This window comes from Pocillopora verrucosa, chromosome 8 (genome assembly GCF_036669915.1).
Source record: "Pocillopora verrucosa isolate sample1 chromosome 8, ASM3666991v2, whole genome shotgun sequence".
Lineage (NCBI taxonomy): Eukaryota > Metazoa > Cnidaria > Anthozoa > Scleractinia > Pocilloporidae > Pocillopora > Pocillopora verrucosa.
This window is the reverse complement of record NC_089319.1, coordinates 19,236,221-19,255,528: the sequence shown is the minus strand read 5'-3', so window position 1 is coordinate 19,255,528 and position 19,308 is coordinate 19,236,221. Positions and strand designations below refer to the sequence as shown.

Below are 19,308 nucleotides of genomic sequence, written 5' to 3'. Positions count from 1 at the left end.
AGTAACCCCATTTGATGTCCTTTCTTCTCTATCTCTTTATGCAAGTTTGAACAAAGTGATGCAAATCTGTTGGCACCTTCAGATGCCATGAACATTGAAGACAGAGGCTGTAGAATTTCTGGGTTTGTTGATGCCCCAAATAACACAGGGGTGGAACTGAATAATCCAGAACTGATGGCTGATTCACAGAAACCAGTCTGGAAGGCAAAACAACAAGTCTTAGGATTAATGCGGGTATGTTACTTCTCAAGACAAACTAGAGCAGATTTCCATTGGATGTTGTAAAAGTAAAACTTTTTTTGTCTGGGTTTGCATTTATACCATGGCTGAAATTAATGAGCTTTACTTTTCTGTTTCTTTTCAGATTCACTGGTTAATGTTAATCCGTTCACCAGCCACATCACTTTTCAAAATTATTATTCTGCTATTTTTGATATTTGTTGGTCTTTCACTTTTACGTGTAGCCAAGAATGACAGCCAATCAGCAATTGGTTTGAAACTGACACCTAAGATGTATCTGAAACCTGGAAGTAAAAAGGGTTATGCCTCCTTTGCTCTTCTCCAGAACTCAACCAAAGAGGCCATGGACCATGTTATGAAATACCTGAGTGATTATAGTGTTGGCACCTTGTTGGTGTCCTCTATGAGTAGCATATTGAGCAACTCATCAAGTGATCTGTACAATCTGGGATTTGACATTCTCAAGTTTCCTACAGACAATTTGTCGTCGTCCAGCGTAAGTAATAGTATTTTTGCCTGAATTAAAATACAACAAGAGCATTAGTTGTTTATTTCCCCCACTTTTCTCTTTATGTTTGCTATCAATGGTACTGCCCTTGCGAAATGGCTTTTGGAATTCCTAGGAATTCCTAGGAATAAAGGTGTGAATTTTCATGGTAAATTTGGACTGGGAATTCCTAGGAATTCCCAACCATAACAACTCTGGTTCTAAAAACCTAGAAATTCCTAGAAATTCCCAGAAATTCCAAGTTTATAGCCAACAGGACTTGGAATTCCTAGGAATTCCAACTCAGAGAACCAATGACTTTCCTTGAAAAGCTGTAAATCTAAAAAATTCCTAGGAATTTCTGGGAATTTTTGGGAATTTTTAGGAATGTTTAAGAATTACTGGGAATTTTAAGCAAAAATATGAGGCTAATGATATAAAATAGATACTATAAATTAAAAAAACCCAGCTAAAATTCAAGTATTCAATGAAATTTATTTAGAAGCTTAATTAAGGCTTACATGTAAAATATTTTTGATTAATTATTAACATCAATGTGTAGTAATATTAGGATGGAATTTGATTTATTTTTCTTTTCTTGAAAACTTCATATGGATTAATCCTCAATTACAGCTATTCATATAAAATAGTTCTAATCAATCATTAAATTTGGTTTGACACAAATTGTGAATAAAATCTGTTGATTCTTTTCCATAAAATACAATATCTTAAGTTATATTTGAAAACCAAGCACTCTTGGGAGTGAAGGGGCTAATTACAGACAAATAAAATTGATTTTTTGATTAAAATCTTGTTGTAACTGTAACAATAAATTAGAATGAAGTTATCCTGAACTGCAAACTTAGCTGCTGTTTGTACTGTTTGTATTTTTTTTCCTGGGCTCACAATGAGTTGGCCTTGAATGAGGTTGTCAACAAGAACCTTGACCATTTTGTATCTGGATTCCTTGACATCTGAATTTGAAAAAAAAAAAAAAATTAAAATATGTATATTTAAAGCTCAGACCAGGCTTTTAAGATGGCTGTGAGGAAAAGGGCATTCATTGGATTCTCAAATTGAGAAATCTCTGTTATATTGAGTGACTTTTATATTGGAGTTAGTACATCTCTCTCATGGATTTTACTAAAAAAGGGCTGAATACATTATTTTGTTTTTACCAAGGAGGGCTTCTTTATGTACTAAGGTTTGTTTAATAACAGTTCCTATTATGAATCTTGAATGTTCCCAAACGTGACTAGAGGAATCTTGAAACCTTACTGATAGGTTTATTTCATTGTAAAGCATAAGCTTAAGAAACTGAGGCATGCAAGTGACCGATTCGATTCTCAGAATTAGTCTAGTTTCAGTTGCGCCGAGCGTTATGTAAGCTTAATTCAACCCGCTACATCTATTCTTTTATAAGATTTTGATCACGTAACGAATATCGCAATTTTTACTCACCACAAACTTTCAAAATCGTTGCAAACAGATGGCCACTCGACCCTTGTTTGTACCAGTCAATATGTCAACTGTTGTCCCTTCTTTTAACTCCACGGCGCCAACGACTTTCTTTTCTTTAACAACACTCACGCTGTTCTCGTTTTCCCATTGAACCACAATAAAAGCTATCTTTAGAAATGTTATATTAAGCAAAACAGTTGAGAAAAGCGATCAACCGATGAAAAGTACATTCAAAGATGAGCGCCAAATGGAGTCTTCTTTGTTTCCGATCACGTGGATCTTTTAGGACTTGTCATTGGCTAGCAAAGTGAATCCGCTGGCTTGCCGATTGCAGTGTTAAGAGAAGCGCCCAACTTTATTCTGACTTCTCCGACCGGTTAACTGCCCTTAGAAGATGGATAGCTTGGTGATATAAATAAAGATGTGAGCTCACTCTATGTAGAAATAATCGACAAGAACCGATCGTATTACAAATGCACGATTTGTGGCCGAAAGTTGTCGAGGAAACAAAGACTCGAAACTCACTTGAGTTGTGTTAATGGCAAAGGTGAGAAATAACACAAGCCAATCACAGTTTTGAATGCGACTACAAATCGTCTTTTACCCTCATGTTTATAAAAGAAGGATACCACATTCGGAAGTATAAGAGATACATAGATGATCCCAGTGTACCAGTACCTAAATCTACAAAGCTTGACCGTAGCAAGCGTTCAGCAACACGTTCCAACACCGCCATCTCGATTCCTCTGAGTCAGTCGTTTCCACTGAACTTAAAGCAGTATTGACAACAGAGTAGAGTGCGTCTTACAAAGGAGAAACATTTGTACAAGAGACAGAAGTAGCTATATGCGATTACAGAGGTGTGTTGGAACCCTGATCCACAAATAGTTATGCACTGCCCGAAGTACAAAACAATTTTGTTGATAGCTGACAGACAGAGAAGAACAACAAGTAAACTTAAGAGCTGTTATTATTGAAGTGTGACTAGTACTTTTCATTTTTATATAAAGAAGGACTTGTAATTTGCACCAAAAATAAAAAGATGTAATATTTTTTGGGAGATCCAGTGATTGGGACATTTAAGAAATTAAGTTATGAAAGGAAACTTGGTTGGTACTTCTCACTACTAACAAGTCTTATTGACAAATATTTTCAGATCAGAGTTTCAAATAAAGTAAATTGAAGATGTCATATAAAAGGTGTTTTCCTCAAAGGGAACATTGACTACCTCTGTCTTGTCTGCATGCCAAATGTTTGCAAAGTGTGTGGATGATCCATTGGAATCGATTGGAATTCTTACAAAAATGTTTTGTAAGAATAAAAACAGCAAAACAAATTACAGCAATTAGTCATGAAAATAGAGCAAAAAACTGAAAAAAAAAGCAGCAACAACAATCATGAAAAAAGAAAGATTAATTAGGTGTTGAATTTGTTTGTCTAAGGCATAAAATTTCTACTAAAAGTATTGTCAACAAAAAGTCTCTGACAGCGTTTGAGGCAACTGAGCTTGACTGTTCCAAGGTTTTCTAACAAAGGCAACCAGTAATGTAGGTTAGGGAAGTAAGATAACAATGTAATTATTGTTAATTATTGTGGAAGTTGGCAATTTCCATTTAACATAACTGACAGCTGGTTCATGAGAAAATCCATATTAATGTAAAGATTTACTAAAACTTAGTTTGAGTAATAAATTTCATGATCTTTAAGTTATAAACATGTACATGTATTTATATCTCTTGGTAAGTTTTGCATAGCATACCCTTTATTGAGCCCAAGTTTTAAGCCTCTGAAATTACTCTTTTTCTTAAAACCTTCACATTCAAGGTATTGAGAATTTCTTAGAATTTATGTGGACCTCAGGGTATTAAAATTGCCTCAAATTCAATTCCCAGAAATTCCCAAGAGTTCCACACTTCTTAAATTATAGGTAGTTTGTAAAGCTGAGAATTCCTAGGAATTCCTAGGGATTCCAAGTCCTCACAAAACTGGAGTCTTCCTTTCCCAGAAATTCCCAGTAATTCCAAGCTTTTTAAATCAGATTTTTATCTGTTAATTTGCATAGTTGGGAATTTTTGAGAATTCCTAGGAATTCCCAGAAATTCCCAGAAAACTGGGAGTTCAGTTTGCAAGGGTCATTTGCATAATTGGGAATTTTTGAGAATTCCTAGGAATTCCCAGAAAACTGGGAATTCAGTTTGCAAGGGTCAGACAAGGAGATTTTGTTTGACAATTGGAAACATCTTAAATTGGTGATTATTTCCTTTAGCCTCATGACCTTTGCATTTGATTCAAGGGTAATACTGTAGAGAGAAATTAGAAGCCTTTCATTCTTAAGAGGTTGAAATTAAGAGAAAGTTTCTGTCAGGCTCTTTTCAGTGTGTCACTCAACACAAATGTACACTGTGAGACAAGTTAGCATTGCCTTTTAGGATCTTTCATCAAGCTTTGAGATGCGATACAACGACACAGCTGTACATAGTGTACCTGTTGGCATCAACATATTGGGATCTATCTTGCACATGAGTGCTCTAAAAAAACAAAAAAAAGCACCTTATCCACTGGAGTCAACCATTCTTGCCTTCCCTGACGTAAAACCTCAGTGGACTTTCAACATTGTAGTACTTTCGTCATTCCTTCTCATTGGAAAAGCTTTCGGCACTATTCTAGGTGACCTTGGAGTTCTGATTGTAGCAGAACGGCAGGTGAGAATAAAGAAATGGATGAAGGTTTCGGTGTGTTTGGCTCTTTGTGATAAAGCTGTTTTTGAATGATTGTCGCCAGACAAAACCAAGGCTATTTTATCAGCCAATCAAAACAAGGATAAATATCACAAGTATTCATTAGATTTTAAAGTAAAAACCTTAAATGCCAGTGTGAATCATAAGAAAATTCAGCAAACAATTGGAAAGTTAGTATTACAAGTTATTTTGGTTTTGCATTTGATTTCTGAAAAGGTGACAACAGTATTCTAGACCAGTCATAGAAGATAGTAAACTAAAAAACCAATGTCATTCCAAGTTGCTTTTGTTTGCTCTCTGTGGAAAATTCTGGTACTCATCTGTGGTGTGATTAATAGTTATTCTAAAGGTTGAATAAATTTGAGGAAAAAGAAAATTTCACCACACAGAGAGTTTGAAAAGATTCCAATTTAAAGATAGGCCTATTGTCACCTTTTTAATCACAACACTTACAGTGTGGTAAAAACTCAATGTTACTTCTATCACAGATGAAGATGCGCCATTTACTGAGGGTGTCTGGAGTATCATCCTTTGTGTATTGGCTGGAGCGTCTTATCTCTGATGGCATTGTAGCATCGATTCCAGTGATACTGTTGTTGACACTTATACCAGTCTTACAGCCGCCCTCACTGTCTCCTCTCCCTGCTATGGGCTGTGTAATGATTGCAACCCTTCTGTACATACCTGCTGGGATATTGTTTTCGTATCTCATGTCCTTTATGTGCAATTCAAGGGATTCCTCCAAGCAAGTTTTGCCAAGTGTGTTCGACCTTGTAAGTATGATGATAATTAATGGTCATTCATTGTAAAGCCCCATTCAAATATGGCCATGATAGTTAATGATAGTTGATGATGGTTTCAACATTTGTTCACTATCATTGTCTGTCATGTTTGTATTTCAAATGGTTCATTGTTAAAGTTGATAATGGTTAAAAAATCATGTAATGAGATTGCACAATTGTAAATAAGTATAGCATGCACTTAAAGGTCAGCAATTTTGGCAGCATATGAAAATTTAGTCAAGAAGTAGCAAGTTGAAGATACTAATTAAAGCCTATCAGGAGATGAATAGAATGAGTAGCAAGATATTCTGCAAAATTTTGATGGCACTTTAGTCATTTTACCATTTGCCATTTTGGTTTGAGCTGGCTTTTGGCAAAACTATGGACCAAAAAGCTATCGTTCACTATCATCTGCTGGTTCAAACAGCTAAAACTATCATCAGTTATCATGTTGAATTTGAAAATTTCCAAACTAAATAATAGTTGATGATAGCTGATAATAGTGCATGATAGTTGAAACTATCATCAACTATCAGGACTGTTTCATTTGGGCTTATAAGGGTGGCTTTGCAAGCAGGCACAATGGAGCAAATCATATGTGCAGGTTATCTACACAAGCTTATTTTGGAAATGGGGGTATGTGCTCCCTTGCTTGCTGTCTTGTTGGTTCAGGTTGTAGAGTGCCCAACTGCCATGCTGGAGGTTGAAGGTTCAAGCCTCAGGTTTCAGAGTAGGCTTCTTACCTTGATCCTGACTTCCAATGTTGTGGTCTGGCTTTGATTCTGAAATCAGGGGTTTCTGCAAAAATATTCTTCACACATTAATTGTTGACCAGCTCAATGCAGTTTGGCCAAAGTACCCTGCAAAATATGGCTATAGAAATCCCTCGTTACTCTTAACCCTTTAACCCCCAAGATCTGATTGTTAATTCTTCCCTCAAGCTGCTATACATTTCCTTGTAAATAAGTCAAAAGAATTTGGTGTTAGATCAAGACTACTAGCTCCTACCTGATAAGTTTGAGTATTCTCATTAAATGTTGGCTGGATAATGTGTGGATGTTATAGGGAGAAGTTACATGTTAATCACTTATGGAGTTAATGGGTTAAACATTATTATTCTTTAATTACCTACACCTTATGAAAGCAGTAGCAAAAGAAGTCCAGGGAGGCTTAGTTCTTTTCATGCATGTCTGTGAAATTGTTGCACTTTTTAGTATGAAATACAAGTAGGTTAGTTTTGTCATATAAGAACATGGGTGTGACACATAAGAAAGTGCACACCATATCAAGAGGCATCTATCCACTGAGTGTAATTGCCCCTCTGAATTTGGCAGTGGCTTTTTTGTTGTTGTTGTTCCATAGTAATGTTTCTCTTTATTTATTTAATTTTTTCTTTAGACCGGAATAATTCCATACTTGACTGTATCTTTGGTGGATACGCTTGTAAGCCGAGATACTGCCATTGTTCTTCATTACGTGTTTGTATTCCTGTTGCCTCCATATCAAGTATTTGGAGCTTTGTATTACATTGACAGTGTGAGTATAAATACAAATCTTCCTCAAATGTACTAAGAGATTTTCAGCCACAATTTTATCTGATCTCTGGTAAGCTTGATGAAATTTTCGGTATGAAGTTCAGTTCTTTACCTCTATTCTCTCAGTGGATGATGCAAAGGCCTTATTATTGGTCATTGCACTGGACTCCTGCTCAACAGGTCTGGGTTTGAGACCTAAATGGGTCATTGTGTTGTATTCTTATGAAAAACACTTTAGTTAGTCACTAACTTTCATAGGGCCTCTCCACCCAGGAGTACAAATGGGAACCAGCAAATTGTCTGGGAAGCGTGATGAAATGCTGGCGGGTAACCTAGTGATGGACTGGCATCTCATCTAGAGGGGAGTAGTAATACTCCTAGTTGTTTCATGATAAGGAAACCCAGATAAGCTTGGGCTGCATGGGCTACTTGGCTCACTTGCTAACTTTTCACTCTCTCTGTTATATGCTACCTTTGAAGTAAAGACTTACTTGGTAAAGGGCTTCCTTTATATGTCTCACTATGTTTTACAGGTGTACAGGTATGAGTCCATTATAGCAGCATTTAGAGCTGGTGGTCAATCTGTTGATGTAGAAGTCACTGCAAGCGACTACTTCAAGTGGACCAAATACAATGGCATCCCAGCCACATTGATTGCTGTATGTTCTTGCTCAATTCATTCATTACTCAGCCATGTTATTCAAGACATGCACTCTGAGAATCATAATTACCAGACATGCTTTAGAAGGGCCTATTAGCACTGTGCTGTGGCCATTGCTCAACTGCATTACCACTACAGCATTGTGCTTTATGTTGAATACTAAAAAGATGCCTTGAGGAGGGATGGGTGTGGTCATATTTATTTCCTGGGCATTCAGATCAGTTGCTGATTTGTGAGGAGGGAGGGGGGTTGAGGGAATTGTTTAAAAAATCATAGAAAATCAAAATATGACTCAATGTCTTTCTTCTGATTTCCAGCCCAGCTGTAATGAATACTTCATAATTTATACAGAATGCATTTTATTACCATCTTAAAAATGGAAACTGAGACTAGCGCTAAGGTGGTACATGTTAAGTACGATTTGAACTGAAACACAACTCAGCCTAAATGTTGATAATACTTAATTTATTTACAATAAGAAAATTTCCACAGCTGCATTTTTATTCTCCCCCCCCCTTTTTTTTTGGCCAGGCAGGCCTCTCATTTTCAATTTGGAGCTTTTGGCTGAGGGACTCAAAGTTTTACATAGGGGCCAGGTGAAAGAAAGAGGGATGGCTTAACATTTGAATTTCGGTTACATGCATTTGACATGAAGTTTTGATCATTATGTCTTGCATTGTAATAACTGATGTCTCTTCTATTTTGTCATTTCTCAGCCTGTTTTTCATACCATTCTGTTTTCTGTGCTGATCTATTTCTTGGAACAACATAAAACTGGTGGTGCTGTGAGTTGCAAGTGTTCCAAAAGGTAATGAAGTGTAACAATTAATATGATAGTTGTTGGCTGTAAAAATGTGTACTTTTGGTAAGAGGTAATATACTCCTTGACAAAAGAGCCCAGCTTGGAGCAAAACTCAGAATTCAATTATTGGATACCTCTAGGTTCATTAAGAATGCATTTTATTGACCTTTTCCAAGTTGATGCTCTCTTGCCCCCCCCTTTCCTTTTCTTGTTTGTTGTGGAGTGCTTTAGTCAGAGTTCTGCTTGCCTCTTTAGCATGAATGACAAGAACAACGCACATGTAGACAGAAGTTTCAGTTACATGCGACTGGAAAGTGAGGAATCAATGGATCCAACCGATGAGGATGTTAGGAGGGAAAAAGAAAAAGTCTCAAACATGGTTTCCATAGAAGACTCCACCTTTTCTGCAATAGTAAAGGTGAGAAAGAGGAAGTTTTCTTTGGAAATTGTAGTGTACCTTATACTCTGATCTTTTCAAAAAGTCCATCCTTTTAAATTTGACCATAAGAGCAAAACAACCAGTCAGAGTTATCCTGCTTTAACCATAAAGCTGCATTTAGACTGGCGAGGTTTTTATACAGCCTATTTGGCAATTTTACTCTGTAACTCCCAGGGGTAAATAACAATGATGCAACTTCTCCATAAAGTATCCGGCCAACAGGTAACGAGAATTTTCACACTTATCAAGTAGAACTTGTTATCTTGATCTAACACCAAATTCTCATAACTATAGTTTACAAGGAAATGCACATGTTACAGCTAAAGAGGAGAATTAACAATCAGATCTTGGAGTGAAAATGTTAACTGATTATAATATTTTGTCAATGTTTTTGGATTAATGTAAGACTCAAGACACTCAGTCAGTTTTGATCTATTATAAAAGTCAGCCGAGAGGTTCTTTTTGAGGCTTCCCCTTATCAGAACAATTACACTACAGAACTAAGAATTGATAGACTTATACTCATTATTATTGATAGTATAATTACTTTTACTGAAAAAGTTAAACCTTTTGGTATTATTTATGTTTGCTTAGGGACTATGGAAGAGATTTGGCTCAGGAAAGAAGGCTAAAACAGTTGTCAAAGATCTGTACTTTGGTGTTGAGCAAGGAGAAGTTTTTGGACTTCTTGGTCCAAATGGAGCCGGCAAGACAACCTCCCTTAACATGGTCACAGGAGACATTCCACCAACAAGAGGAAAGGTGATGTAAGCTACTTGATCTGTGATGTTCTGATGCAAATCTTAAAAGCAAATGTGGTTTGTTTGTTTTACTTTGACCTTTTTTTGGCTCTTTGTTCCAACCCTCTTGACTAACTGCTTTGATTACTTTTGCTCTGGTTTTACAACACATTGTGGTCCCTGTAAGTGTTTGTAAAGTTTGCTTTCAAATCAGCCCCTTCATATATATTAAACACTCAGATCCTGTTTTGTCCTTCTTTGTCCCAGGTCTATGTAGCAGGTTATGATGTCAGAAAACAGTCCCATGAGGCATTTCAACACATGGGATTTTGCCCTCAGGAAGATGTACTCTGGCCAAAAATAACATTGCAAGAGCACCTTGAGGCTTTTGCCAGGATGCGTGGCAAGCCAAGGGGGGAGGTCAAACGGGTAGTTAAGCAGTGAGTTCATCTTTCTGAGAGACTAAAAGCTCAGGAAAACCTTCATGCCTTATAAGAGTACAACATTTCCCTTCCCTAAGCTATTGGCAAATTTAAGTTAGCCCCCTTTCTTTGAATCAGGGCCAGAAGAGCAAGAATAAATTGTTTGCATCAGTAGGAGTGCTTTCTCATGAATGGGTATCCAGTTACCTTGCCACCAAGCAGACTCGCCACCAGTTACCTCGCCACCAAGCAGACTCACCACCAGTGAACTCGCCACCAAGGAACGATCTCGCCACCAACGTACTCGCCACCAAGCGAAGTCTTCTCGCCACCAACCACCAATAAAGAGATTAGTCGAGGAGAGTAGGATGTTCGGCTGATATGTTTGTTCGCTTGTCTGTACTCAAACTTTATAAACGTATGTGGTCGAAAGCACGTTCGAAACCGATAAGTTTGTTCGCTTGTCTGTACTCAAACTTTATAAATGTATGTTGTCGATAGCACGTTCGAAAACCGAAGTAAGTTTTTATTCCTCGCATAGAGTTTTGCAATTTCTCCTCGCTTACGTGCAAAAGACAAACGCGATACATTTTGATGTCAATGAGTTAGGAACGGAACACATCTAACACGTTGCTGAAGGTCATAATTTAAATACAGACAAGCGCACAAACGTATCGGCCGATTTTAATTGTGCTCGTTCGAACATCCTACTCTCCTCGACTACTTTATTCTAGTTTATCTCTTTATTGGTGGTTGGTGGCGAGAAGACTTCGCTTGGTGGCGAGTATGTTGGTGGTGAGATCGTTCCTTGGTGGCAAGTCTCCCTGGTGGTGAGGTAACCGGTAACCCATGAATGACTGGCTCATTGTGTCTGTCTCATGCCCAGTACCTGGCATGTCTGCTTTTAGCCATTTTGCAATTGAGTAACAGTTGTTGTATTGTTTAGAAAGAACCAAAACCAGAGCTAGATTTTTGCTATTTGTGCATTCTTGCAGTAAGCATGGTTTTAAATCTATCTGATAACTGAACTGGCCTCAGGCAAACAGGAAATTGAATGGGGGAAGGATGGTGGATAAAAATATTTGAGTCTAAAATCAAAAGTTTGTCAGGCTTATTCATTCCTTAGCTAATTCAGGTTCTTTTCCTCTAATGACCTAATAAATATTTCCATCTATTTTAGCTATTTGTCTGCTTTAGGGATTACTGAACATGCTAAGAAGAGAACTCAATATCTTTCAGGAGCAACAAAACGAAAGGTCATTGTTTTTTATAAATGTATGTTAGACTAATTTTTGTTCAGGTATATCCTTAATTAAGTGATAGTTTTTTAGTTATTCTAATTTCTGGTAATATAATGTACTGTTGCTCAAAGGAGAAAATGTGTTTGGTACTTCTTGTTGTTATAATGCTGGTTCTGCAAGTGAGAAAGATGAAGCAAATCCCTTCTTCTCTGCTCAATGGATATCAAGAAACAAAGATCGCAGCATTTTTATAGAATGGTAGTAAATTTATACTAATTCTCTCTATCCCTTTTTCTCAAAGGCCAGTTTTGCCATGGCAATGCTGGGGGATCCACAGCTGTTGCTGCTTGATGAGCCTTCCAAAGGCGTGGACCCTTCTGCCAGACGTTGCTTATGGTGAGAAGTTGACTGAACTCTACTAGATCCTTCATGTTTAATCCTTTAACCCCTAAGAGTGACCAGCATCTAATTTCTCCTGACAATATCACCCCTGAGTCAGAAAAAAGAAAATGATCATTAACTTAATAAGTTCTGGAATGATATACAAATTCTCCTTGTCAACACCTTAAGAAATATGTAGAGAAAAGTATGGAGAATATGCCTACTGATGTCAGTGGGTAAAGGGTTAATCCTTTACAACCTAACATTAATATGGATATTCTCCATATTGTACATTTCTTAATATACTGACAAGAAAAATTTGTTTAAAAATTATATCAAGAGCTTCTTTAGCTGGTAATCATGTCTTTTCTTCTTGTGACCTTAACATGTATTTTTTCAGGGGTGGTGTTGAAAGGAAAAATTTAGATAGAAGTCATTCTTAGAGGTCAGAGGGTTGATTGCATGTGTTTAGTTTCTTAAGACAAACCATTTGCTGCACCTGCTTTAGCTACTGATGTTTTGTAATGTACAACTTTCTGGCAACAACTAGTTTTAGCCCTCAATTCTCACAAAAAATTGTTATATCTAAGTCCAAGTGTTAGTGTCTTTCACTGCTTTGGACGTTTCTGTGAGGCCATATCACCATTGTTAAATACACTCACATAAATGTACAAAGTTATGCAGATGTTTGCTACATCAAAGTTACTGCTTGTATTCCTGTCCCATTATCAGGAACACCATCAGCAGTAATGTCCACGGAAAGAGAGGGGCTGTTCTAACAACACATTCCATGGAGGAGGCTGATGCTTTGTGTTCACGAGTTGGAATCATGGTGAAAGGCCAACTCAAGTAAGTTATATTTCAAACAAATGCCTTTTCTTTTATAAGGAAGAGTTGTTGTCTCCTTAACCTTTTTCTTGAATAATAGGTCATTTACAGTTGTGTACGTAGTTGCTAAGCCTTTGATCTGGAGTGAGGCTGAAAGTAACCTTGTTATGATTGAGACCAGTATCTAGTTAGCATAATAACAAAGTAATTTACATTTGAAATGCAGCAAGGTTTGTATCATAACAAGGTCAACCTTAGCCTCACTCCTGCTCAAAGGCTTAGGAACCAAACATGCAACTGTAGAATAGACAATAACTCAACTTCTTGTGTTTTCAGGTGTCTTGGTTCAACACAACATTTAAAGAGTACTTATGGCAGTGGTTACACCTTAGAATTAAAACTGAAGAAAACCCACACCTCAGGTCCATGCCCAGAAGGTTCAATGGAGCAGTTACACAACTATGTCATTGAGCTGCTTCCAAGTGCAACCCAGTCTGAAGTGTTTGGTGGAAGACTGATATACAAGGTCCCAAAGGAAGGTGTTGGGGCACTATCAGTCATCTTTACTAAGCTTGAAAAAGGTATGGTGTCTATCTTTTAGGATTGATTGGGCCTGATAGCATTCATTAACTTTGTGAAATGGAAGGTGGGTGCCTGGAGTATCAAGAGCCTTCCACTGTGGCAAGACAGTCCCAGATAAAATATGGCTGCAAAATTTCCCTCAACCTAGCAATAAGTGGCTTTTCCAAGAACTTGCCAATATTAATTGTATCTGAGTGGAGTGAAAAATCAAGGAAGGGGCAGATTGGGGTGGGGGGACATTTGGAAACAACCATTACAAATGTGCTTACAACTGCCAAGGACCAAATGCTATGAAACTGCTTAACCTGTAGAGACTAACATCTAATTTCTCCTTACAATCTTACACAAAGGTCACAAGAAAACAGAAATATCAACAACTAAAACATTTCTTGATTGGTTTAAAAATTATCTTTGTTTGCATCTTACAAAATGAGTAGAGAACAGTATGGAGAATATATGTACTGATGTTAGGGTGTAAAGGGTTGAGAACTCAAACAGGCCGGCTGTGATAGAGTTGCAACATTCCTTTTGAGCCTGCACCAAAACCATTGACTGACTACAGTTCGTTTTGTTCAGTACAATGAACAGTGTTGTGCAAAAACCCTGAATCAAATTGGACAGGATTAGTTAATCTGCTTTTTTCTTAACATTTTGAGCTGTGCTACAGAAGGGGTTCCAGTCATGTAGCTCTTGGTAGATAGGTTGAACCTCATTATTATGCCACTATAGCTGTGACTTAATGTGTTTGTTCTAAAGCATTTGACAGGGTTAAGGAGAATAACAACAATCTCTCTTATTTCCATCTACAAACATTACACTATCGATATTGCTGATCCCAGCAGTATGCAGGATGCATGTTGTAGGAACTTTGTAATAGACCTCGCTCACTGTGGAGTCTCTATGGCTCAGTGGTAGAGCATTGGTGTGTGGAGTCTGAAGGTCTGAGGTTCGATTCCTCATGGGGACTCTGAATTTTTCTGTGTCCCACACTCGTGACAAGACAAAAAATATCTTTCTCAACATTATAGCAGTGTTTTAAGTGCAATTTGATGGCATATTCATTCACTAAATTCAGCTGTGTTTATTTTTTTAGCTAAGGAAGAAATTGGGATAGAGGAGTACAGTTTCAGTCAGTCTACACTGGAACAGGTATAAAATGTTTTTTACTCTTTTATGGTCAGCAAATTGCAGCAAATCTTTGTGGAGAGTTGAATACAACCAGGGATTGGTTTTATTTTCCTTTACTCTGCCCTCAGCCTCTATGCATGGTGTGGGAAACTTGCAGTACCTTCTCAACCAATCAGTTGCAAGCAATCAGTTGCAATCAATCAGTTGCAATCAATCAGTTGCGCTAATAGTGCCAGACCCCCAGCTAACCTCTCCCCAACTTATCTCAAATCTTCCTATGGGCAGAGAACCCTGAACAAGGGCCTATTTGTAGGCCAACCACAACTGTACTGACAGACCTTTACAAGCTGCGCTGTAAATCTCATTGAAATCAGTATTTTACTCATTTATTTTGATTTCTATTTGCTTTAATTTGAAACAATGGTATCACCACTTGCCTCTGAAATTCATTCAAAATAAAAACAATGCATCACTTTTCACCCCTACTTCATATTGTATTATATGACACTTGTTTCAAGAGGCCATTTTACAGTTGTGTACTTAGTTGCCAAGCCTTTTATTTGGAGTGAGGCTGAAGGTGACCTTGATGTGATAGAGACCAGTATCCAGTTAGCATGATAACAAAGTAATTACCATTTGAAAAGCAGCAAGCTTTGTATCATAACAAGGTTACCCTTAGCCTCACTCCTGTTCAAAGGCTTGGCAACCAAGCACACTATTGTGAAATGGTCTATTTATAACTGACCAATCAAACTGCTCACTTTTAACTACAATGATATCCTCAGGTTTTTCTGGAGTTCACAAAAGAACAAGATGATGACAGGACTGGAGCTGAACATAACAGAGAAGAGAATGTACAAAATGGTGGATCTCACCCAGCAGTGTAACCTGAGTGTCATGCATAGGACCTGGGTCACAAGTAGAGCCTTTTTACAGAGCTTCCCTTGGTATTCCAAGTTTGCAGTTTTTAATTCAAGTATATCTTTTCAATGGTATTGTTATAAACTCAACACTCATTTTTCCAATTAAAGACATTAATTGACTGATGGAAACCAAAATAAAAGAGACCTAAACTTAATTACACTTGTCAAAAAATTATATTTTATAATAATAATCCAAAAAATTAATTTAAAATCAATGATGTCCCATACAAACAAATAATGACTTAAAATCAAATAATTTCCAATGTGACAATTTGTGAAACGACCCTAATGCACCAATTAATTCAAAGCCTCAACATAAATTGCTTAGTATATACAACAAAATGGTATACTCATGACATGAAAGGATAATTTCATTGCATTCTGCTTTGCATTCTGTCATTTTATAAGTCTTGGTATTGGACAAGAAGTAAAAGAATACCCACAGCTCTTATTGGAGGGGGGATCAGAGCTCCCTGCACTGCCCCCCTGGATCTGCCATTGATTACTAAAGGAAATTTAAATGTAATCCCATCAGAAGGAAACAATTACACATGTTAAAACAGGATTTTTTTAATGTATAGATATTTTATAGTTGTACTTGTGTGCTATCTTATTTCAAAAAACAATCAAGTAATATTTGAATAAAATGTTTTTATCCACATGTATAAAGACAGACCTGTTACGATTGTGTCTAAATAAATCATATTACTGCTGACAAGACAGAGTTCTAAGGTGGTTTTTACTATTTTTTCATTTTTTTGAGCAGGTCGGAATTCCTTCCTTTCCCTCTTTGTGGGCCAGTTAAATTACTTTTTCTAATTTCTGAGTCTCATTGAACACCCAATTACTTACAAAAGTTGAGGCAAAGTTTGAATACAACATTTCACTACACACGTGTAATATTTTTCAAATAATTTTGTCTGTCTTATTTAAAGTTCAAGAGAGGTACTCTATCACTTCATTTCTAAGAATGGTTGCCTTGTACAGACATGCAAATAAGAAGTTTTTCAACAGTTAAACCAAATTATTGTAAATACCAATCTAGGCAACATTCAGTCTGTGGTGAGGAGTGAGAGGTCAAATTTTAAGGATGTTTTAAAAAAAAATGAGTTGCTTATTTCAAAAACAAGTTCTACAACAACTTGGATAGAGATCTTCCACATCAAGCCAAGTTAGACTCATCAAACACAACTATGATGTGATTCCAACTTCATATTGATTAATACCAACCCTACATACGAGTGTATCCATGAGCACCTTCACTTATCTTTTTTGCATGGACGTGGGGCATTGTTTTCAAGTTCAGTGTCCTCAGTAATTCTCAGACGGAATGTTCCGTTGTCAGTTTGTATGCCTTGCACAATATTACACCTCAGGACCTTCTCTGCACCCTCTGCCATTTGAATAAGTTCAGCAATTTTTGCTGGATCTGTCTCATTTTTGTGCTTTAGAAATTCAGTTCTTATCCTCTGTTTCCCAGCCTCTAAAGCAAAACTGTCATCTCTGAAAACTTTAAGCCGAGTCCTGTGAAGTGACCGGTAGCAAGACAACACCTGTTGTAATGGTGCCAAGAAAAACATACTGATGAGAGGCATTGCAAAGACAATTTACAGCATGATTTCCCAATCCAGGAGATCCCTTGATCCAATCCATATCTATGATGTTAATTTGATCCTTTGACCCATTAGAGTGACTAGCATCTAATTGTTTTTTCTCTTGACAATATCACCCTTAAATCAAACACTAAGGTCGTGAGAGTAAAGGAAATGATCACCAACTAAAGAAGCTCTTGATTGTTAAACATATTCTCCTTGTCAGCAACTTAGGAACTGTATAGAGAATAGTATGGAAAGCATGCATAATGATGTTAGGGTGTAAGGGGTTAAGAAGGGAATCTGAAGTTCAGGAAACGGTGCAAGTCTGCGTTGTTCTGGTTTAGTACAGGGTTTCAATTGCACACCTTTTGGAGATTCCAATATTCTACCATCCTCTCCCCCACCCCTCACTCCTTGTAAAAAAAATTGTCTGCAAACGATGTGGTTGCAATTCTTTGTCCCATTTTTAGTTCACTTGTCACCATCAAGTTAGAAACGTTCTTTTTTGAATTTAAACAAGAAACACCCTTATCTTTCAAAACCCAGAAAAAGACAGTTCTATTGCTCATTGGATCAAAACTGTCTTAACTATGCCAAATTTGGATTACTGTTCCTACCTTTGATCTTAAACTGCTCATGAGGTTTTCTCAAGTGTTCTCTTTTCGAGTTTTCTCAGAATTTCCTTCCCTCGACCTCACAACATGTTCAAATCGGCCATTTTGAAAAAAATGCGAAAGAGGTCTGGTACGAGATTCAGTCCCAGTCCTTTCCCGGATGGAATCAAGATGGCGGCGGCCGCAAATTCACAAGCAAGTGGGCGAAATGCAAGGAGGCAAATTTCTCAGCCGGTTGGTCCTCAGAGATCTGAAAATTTTCCCGGAAAGACATACAACATTTGGTATAATAAGAATGTAGGAGAAAGAGGTCATTTTCGCGAGAAGATTCCAGCTACCACTCGATGCAGTATCACAGAGGACAGTGGAACCACAAAAGGCAGTTCAAGACAGTGGGATGGGACGTATATTTGCTTGAAATTTTCGAGAGGATGTTGTCCGTTAGGATATGAGTGTTCCTGGATCCATAATTTACCGTCGGATGAGTTTGAATCAACTTTGGACACCACAAAAGACTGCTTCGGTAGAGAAAGACACGAACATGTACGAGACGACCAGAGTGGTGTTGGTTCGTTTTCTGCGGATGAACAAACTGCTAAAACCCTTTATGTCGGTGGAATATCGGTAACTTCCGACCTCCAATCGATTGTTTATAGACACTTCAAAGAGTGGGGAGAGATCGATAACGTTAGGGTGTTACAGTCAAAAGGTGTCGCGTTTGTTCGCTACAAAAACCGCTCCAACGCTGAATTTGCCAAAGAGGCCATGCAAAGTCAAGCTCTCGATAATAAAGAGATTCTGAATATACGGTGGGCCACAGAAGACCCAAACCCGTGGGTTAAGAAGCGTAAAATAGAGAACAGCAAAGAGAGACTTGCTTCGGCGATATTGCAAGACTATGATGGACCGCTCAGACTTCCACATCATGATAATGTTAAGGATAACTCTTTCCCACAGAAACGCCGTAACATTGATCATGACCTTAAAGAGAGTGGAGAGGCAATTGGTTACTATCCAGATACAGATTATCAGTACTATGAGCCAAACACTGGCACAGATATGAAGTATGATGTACATGCAGCTCAGTTGACTGAGACTAATCAAGGATCAGGATACAATACAGTGAGTAAATCACCACCAAAGACACTTTCAGATCTTATTCAGTGGTCAAAACAGCAGGTGTCACTTAACAGAGCAAATGAACTGTCACATTCAAAACATCCAGGGAATGAGACAATTATGGAAAAGAAGGATGAACTGGGAAGCATCTCACTTATTTCTGCATACGATTCTTCTTCAGATGATGACATTGAAGGGAACAGTTAAAAAATTTGAAAAAAAAATTACTGTTATATTCTACACAATAAAAAATTCCCTATTAAGGTCAACTACCAAAGTTCTTGTCCTTTGATTTTTAAAAGTGCTACTTAAAAATGAAAAATAGGACCTTTCAATCCTTTAACCCCTAAGAGTGACTGACATCTAGTTCTCCTTACAATGTCACCCCTGAATCAAACATTAAGATCGTGTGGATGAAGAAACTGATCACCAACTAGAGAAGTAAACAAATTCTCCTTTCCATCCGGCCCCACAAAATGAAGAGAGAACAGTATGGAGTCAGTGCTTTCATGATCCAATGATCACTTACTTGAGGTCAGTACCATCACCATTCCCAACCTAATTTTGATGAGTCTTTTAAGTTCTGAAAT

The 19,308-nt window shown here is 37.4% G+C and overlaps 2 protein-coding genes and 1 long non-coding RNA gene across 4 annotated transcripts in view; 2 read left to right on the top strand and 1 right to left on the bottom strand.

Annotated features, from left to right (window-relative positions):
- Window positions 1-16,110, top strand: part of LOC131777741 (cholesterol transporter ABCA5) — a 28,168-nt gene extending 12,058 nt beyond the window's left edge. The window contains exons 13-28 of one of the 2 annotated variants that reach the window (XM_066170938.1): window positions 46-234; window positions 365-736; window positions 4,618-4,890; window positions 5,415-5,699; window positions 7,107-7,244; window positions 7,777-7,902; window positions 8,621-8,712; window positions 8,962-9,124; window positions 9,740-9,907; window positions 10,153-10,325; window positions 11,488-11,563; window positions 11,850-11,944; window positions 12,662-12,778; window positions 13,094-13,338; window positions 14,433-14,488; window positions 15,253-16,110. In XM_066170938.1, the coding sequence (XP_066027035.1) occupies window positions 46-234; window positions 365-736; window positions 4,618-4,890; window positions 5,415-5,699; window positions 7,107-7,244; window positions 7,777-7,902; window positions 8,621-8,712; window positions 8,962-9,124; window positions 9,740-9,907; window positions 10,153-10,325; window positions 11,488-11,563; window positions 11,850-11,944; window positions 12,662-12,778; window positions 13,094-13,338; window positions 14,433-14,488; window positions 15,253-15,354 (2,670 nt within the window). In that variant the 3' untranslated portion in view covers window positions 15,355-16,110. Of the gene's footprint in view, window positions 1-45; window positions 235-364; window positions 737-4,617; window positions 4,891-5,414; window positions 5,700-7,106; window positions 7,245-7,776; window positions 7,903-8,620; window positions 8,713-8,961; window positions 9,125-9,739; window positions 9,913-10,152; window positions 10,326-11,487; window positions 11,564-11,849; window positions 11,945-12,661; window positions 12,779-13,093; window positions 13,339-14,432; window positions 14,489-15,252 lie in introns of those variants that run through there. The other variant, XM_066170939.1, reaches the window with a different exon arrangement.
- On the bottom strand, window positions 62-2,450 carry LOC136282911 (uncharacterized). The gene is made up of 4 exons (XR_010718501.1): window positions 2,189-2,450; window positions 1,583-1,701; window positions 605-756; window positions 62-197 (listed from the first exon to the last, which is right to left on the bottom strand). It is a non-coding gene; the product is annotated as an uncharacterized lncRNA (long non-coding RNA).
- A 1,659-nt stretch (window positions 16,111-17,769) lies between the features above and the next one.
- On the top strand, window positions 17,770-18,958 carry LOC131782550 (uncharacterized). The gene has a single exon (XM_059099296.2). The coding sequence runs from the start codon at window positions 17,771-17,773 to the stop codon at window positions 18,923-18,925; it is 1,155 nt and encodes a 384-aa protein (XP_058955279.2). The 5' UTR covers window position 17,770; the 3' UTR covers window positions 18,926-18,958.
- The last annotated feature ends 350 nt before the right edge of the window (window positions 18,959-19,308 follow it).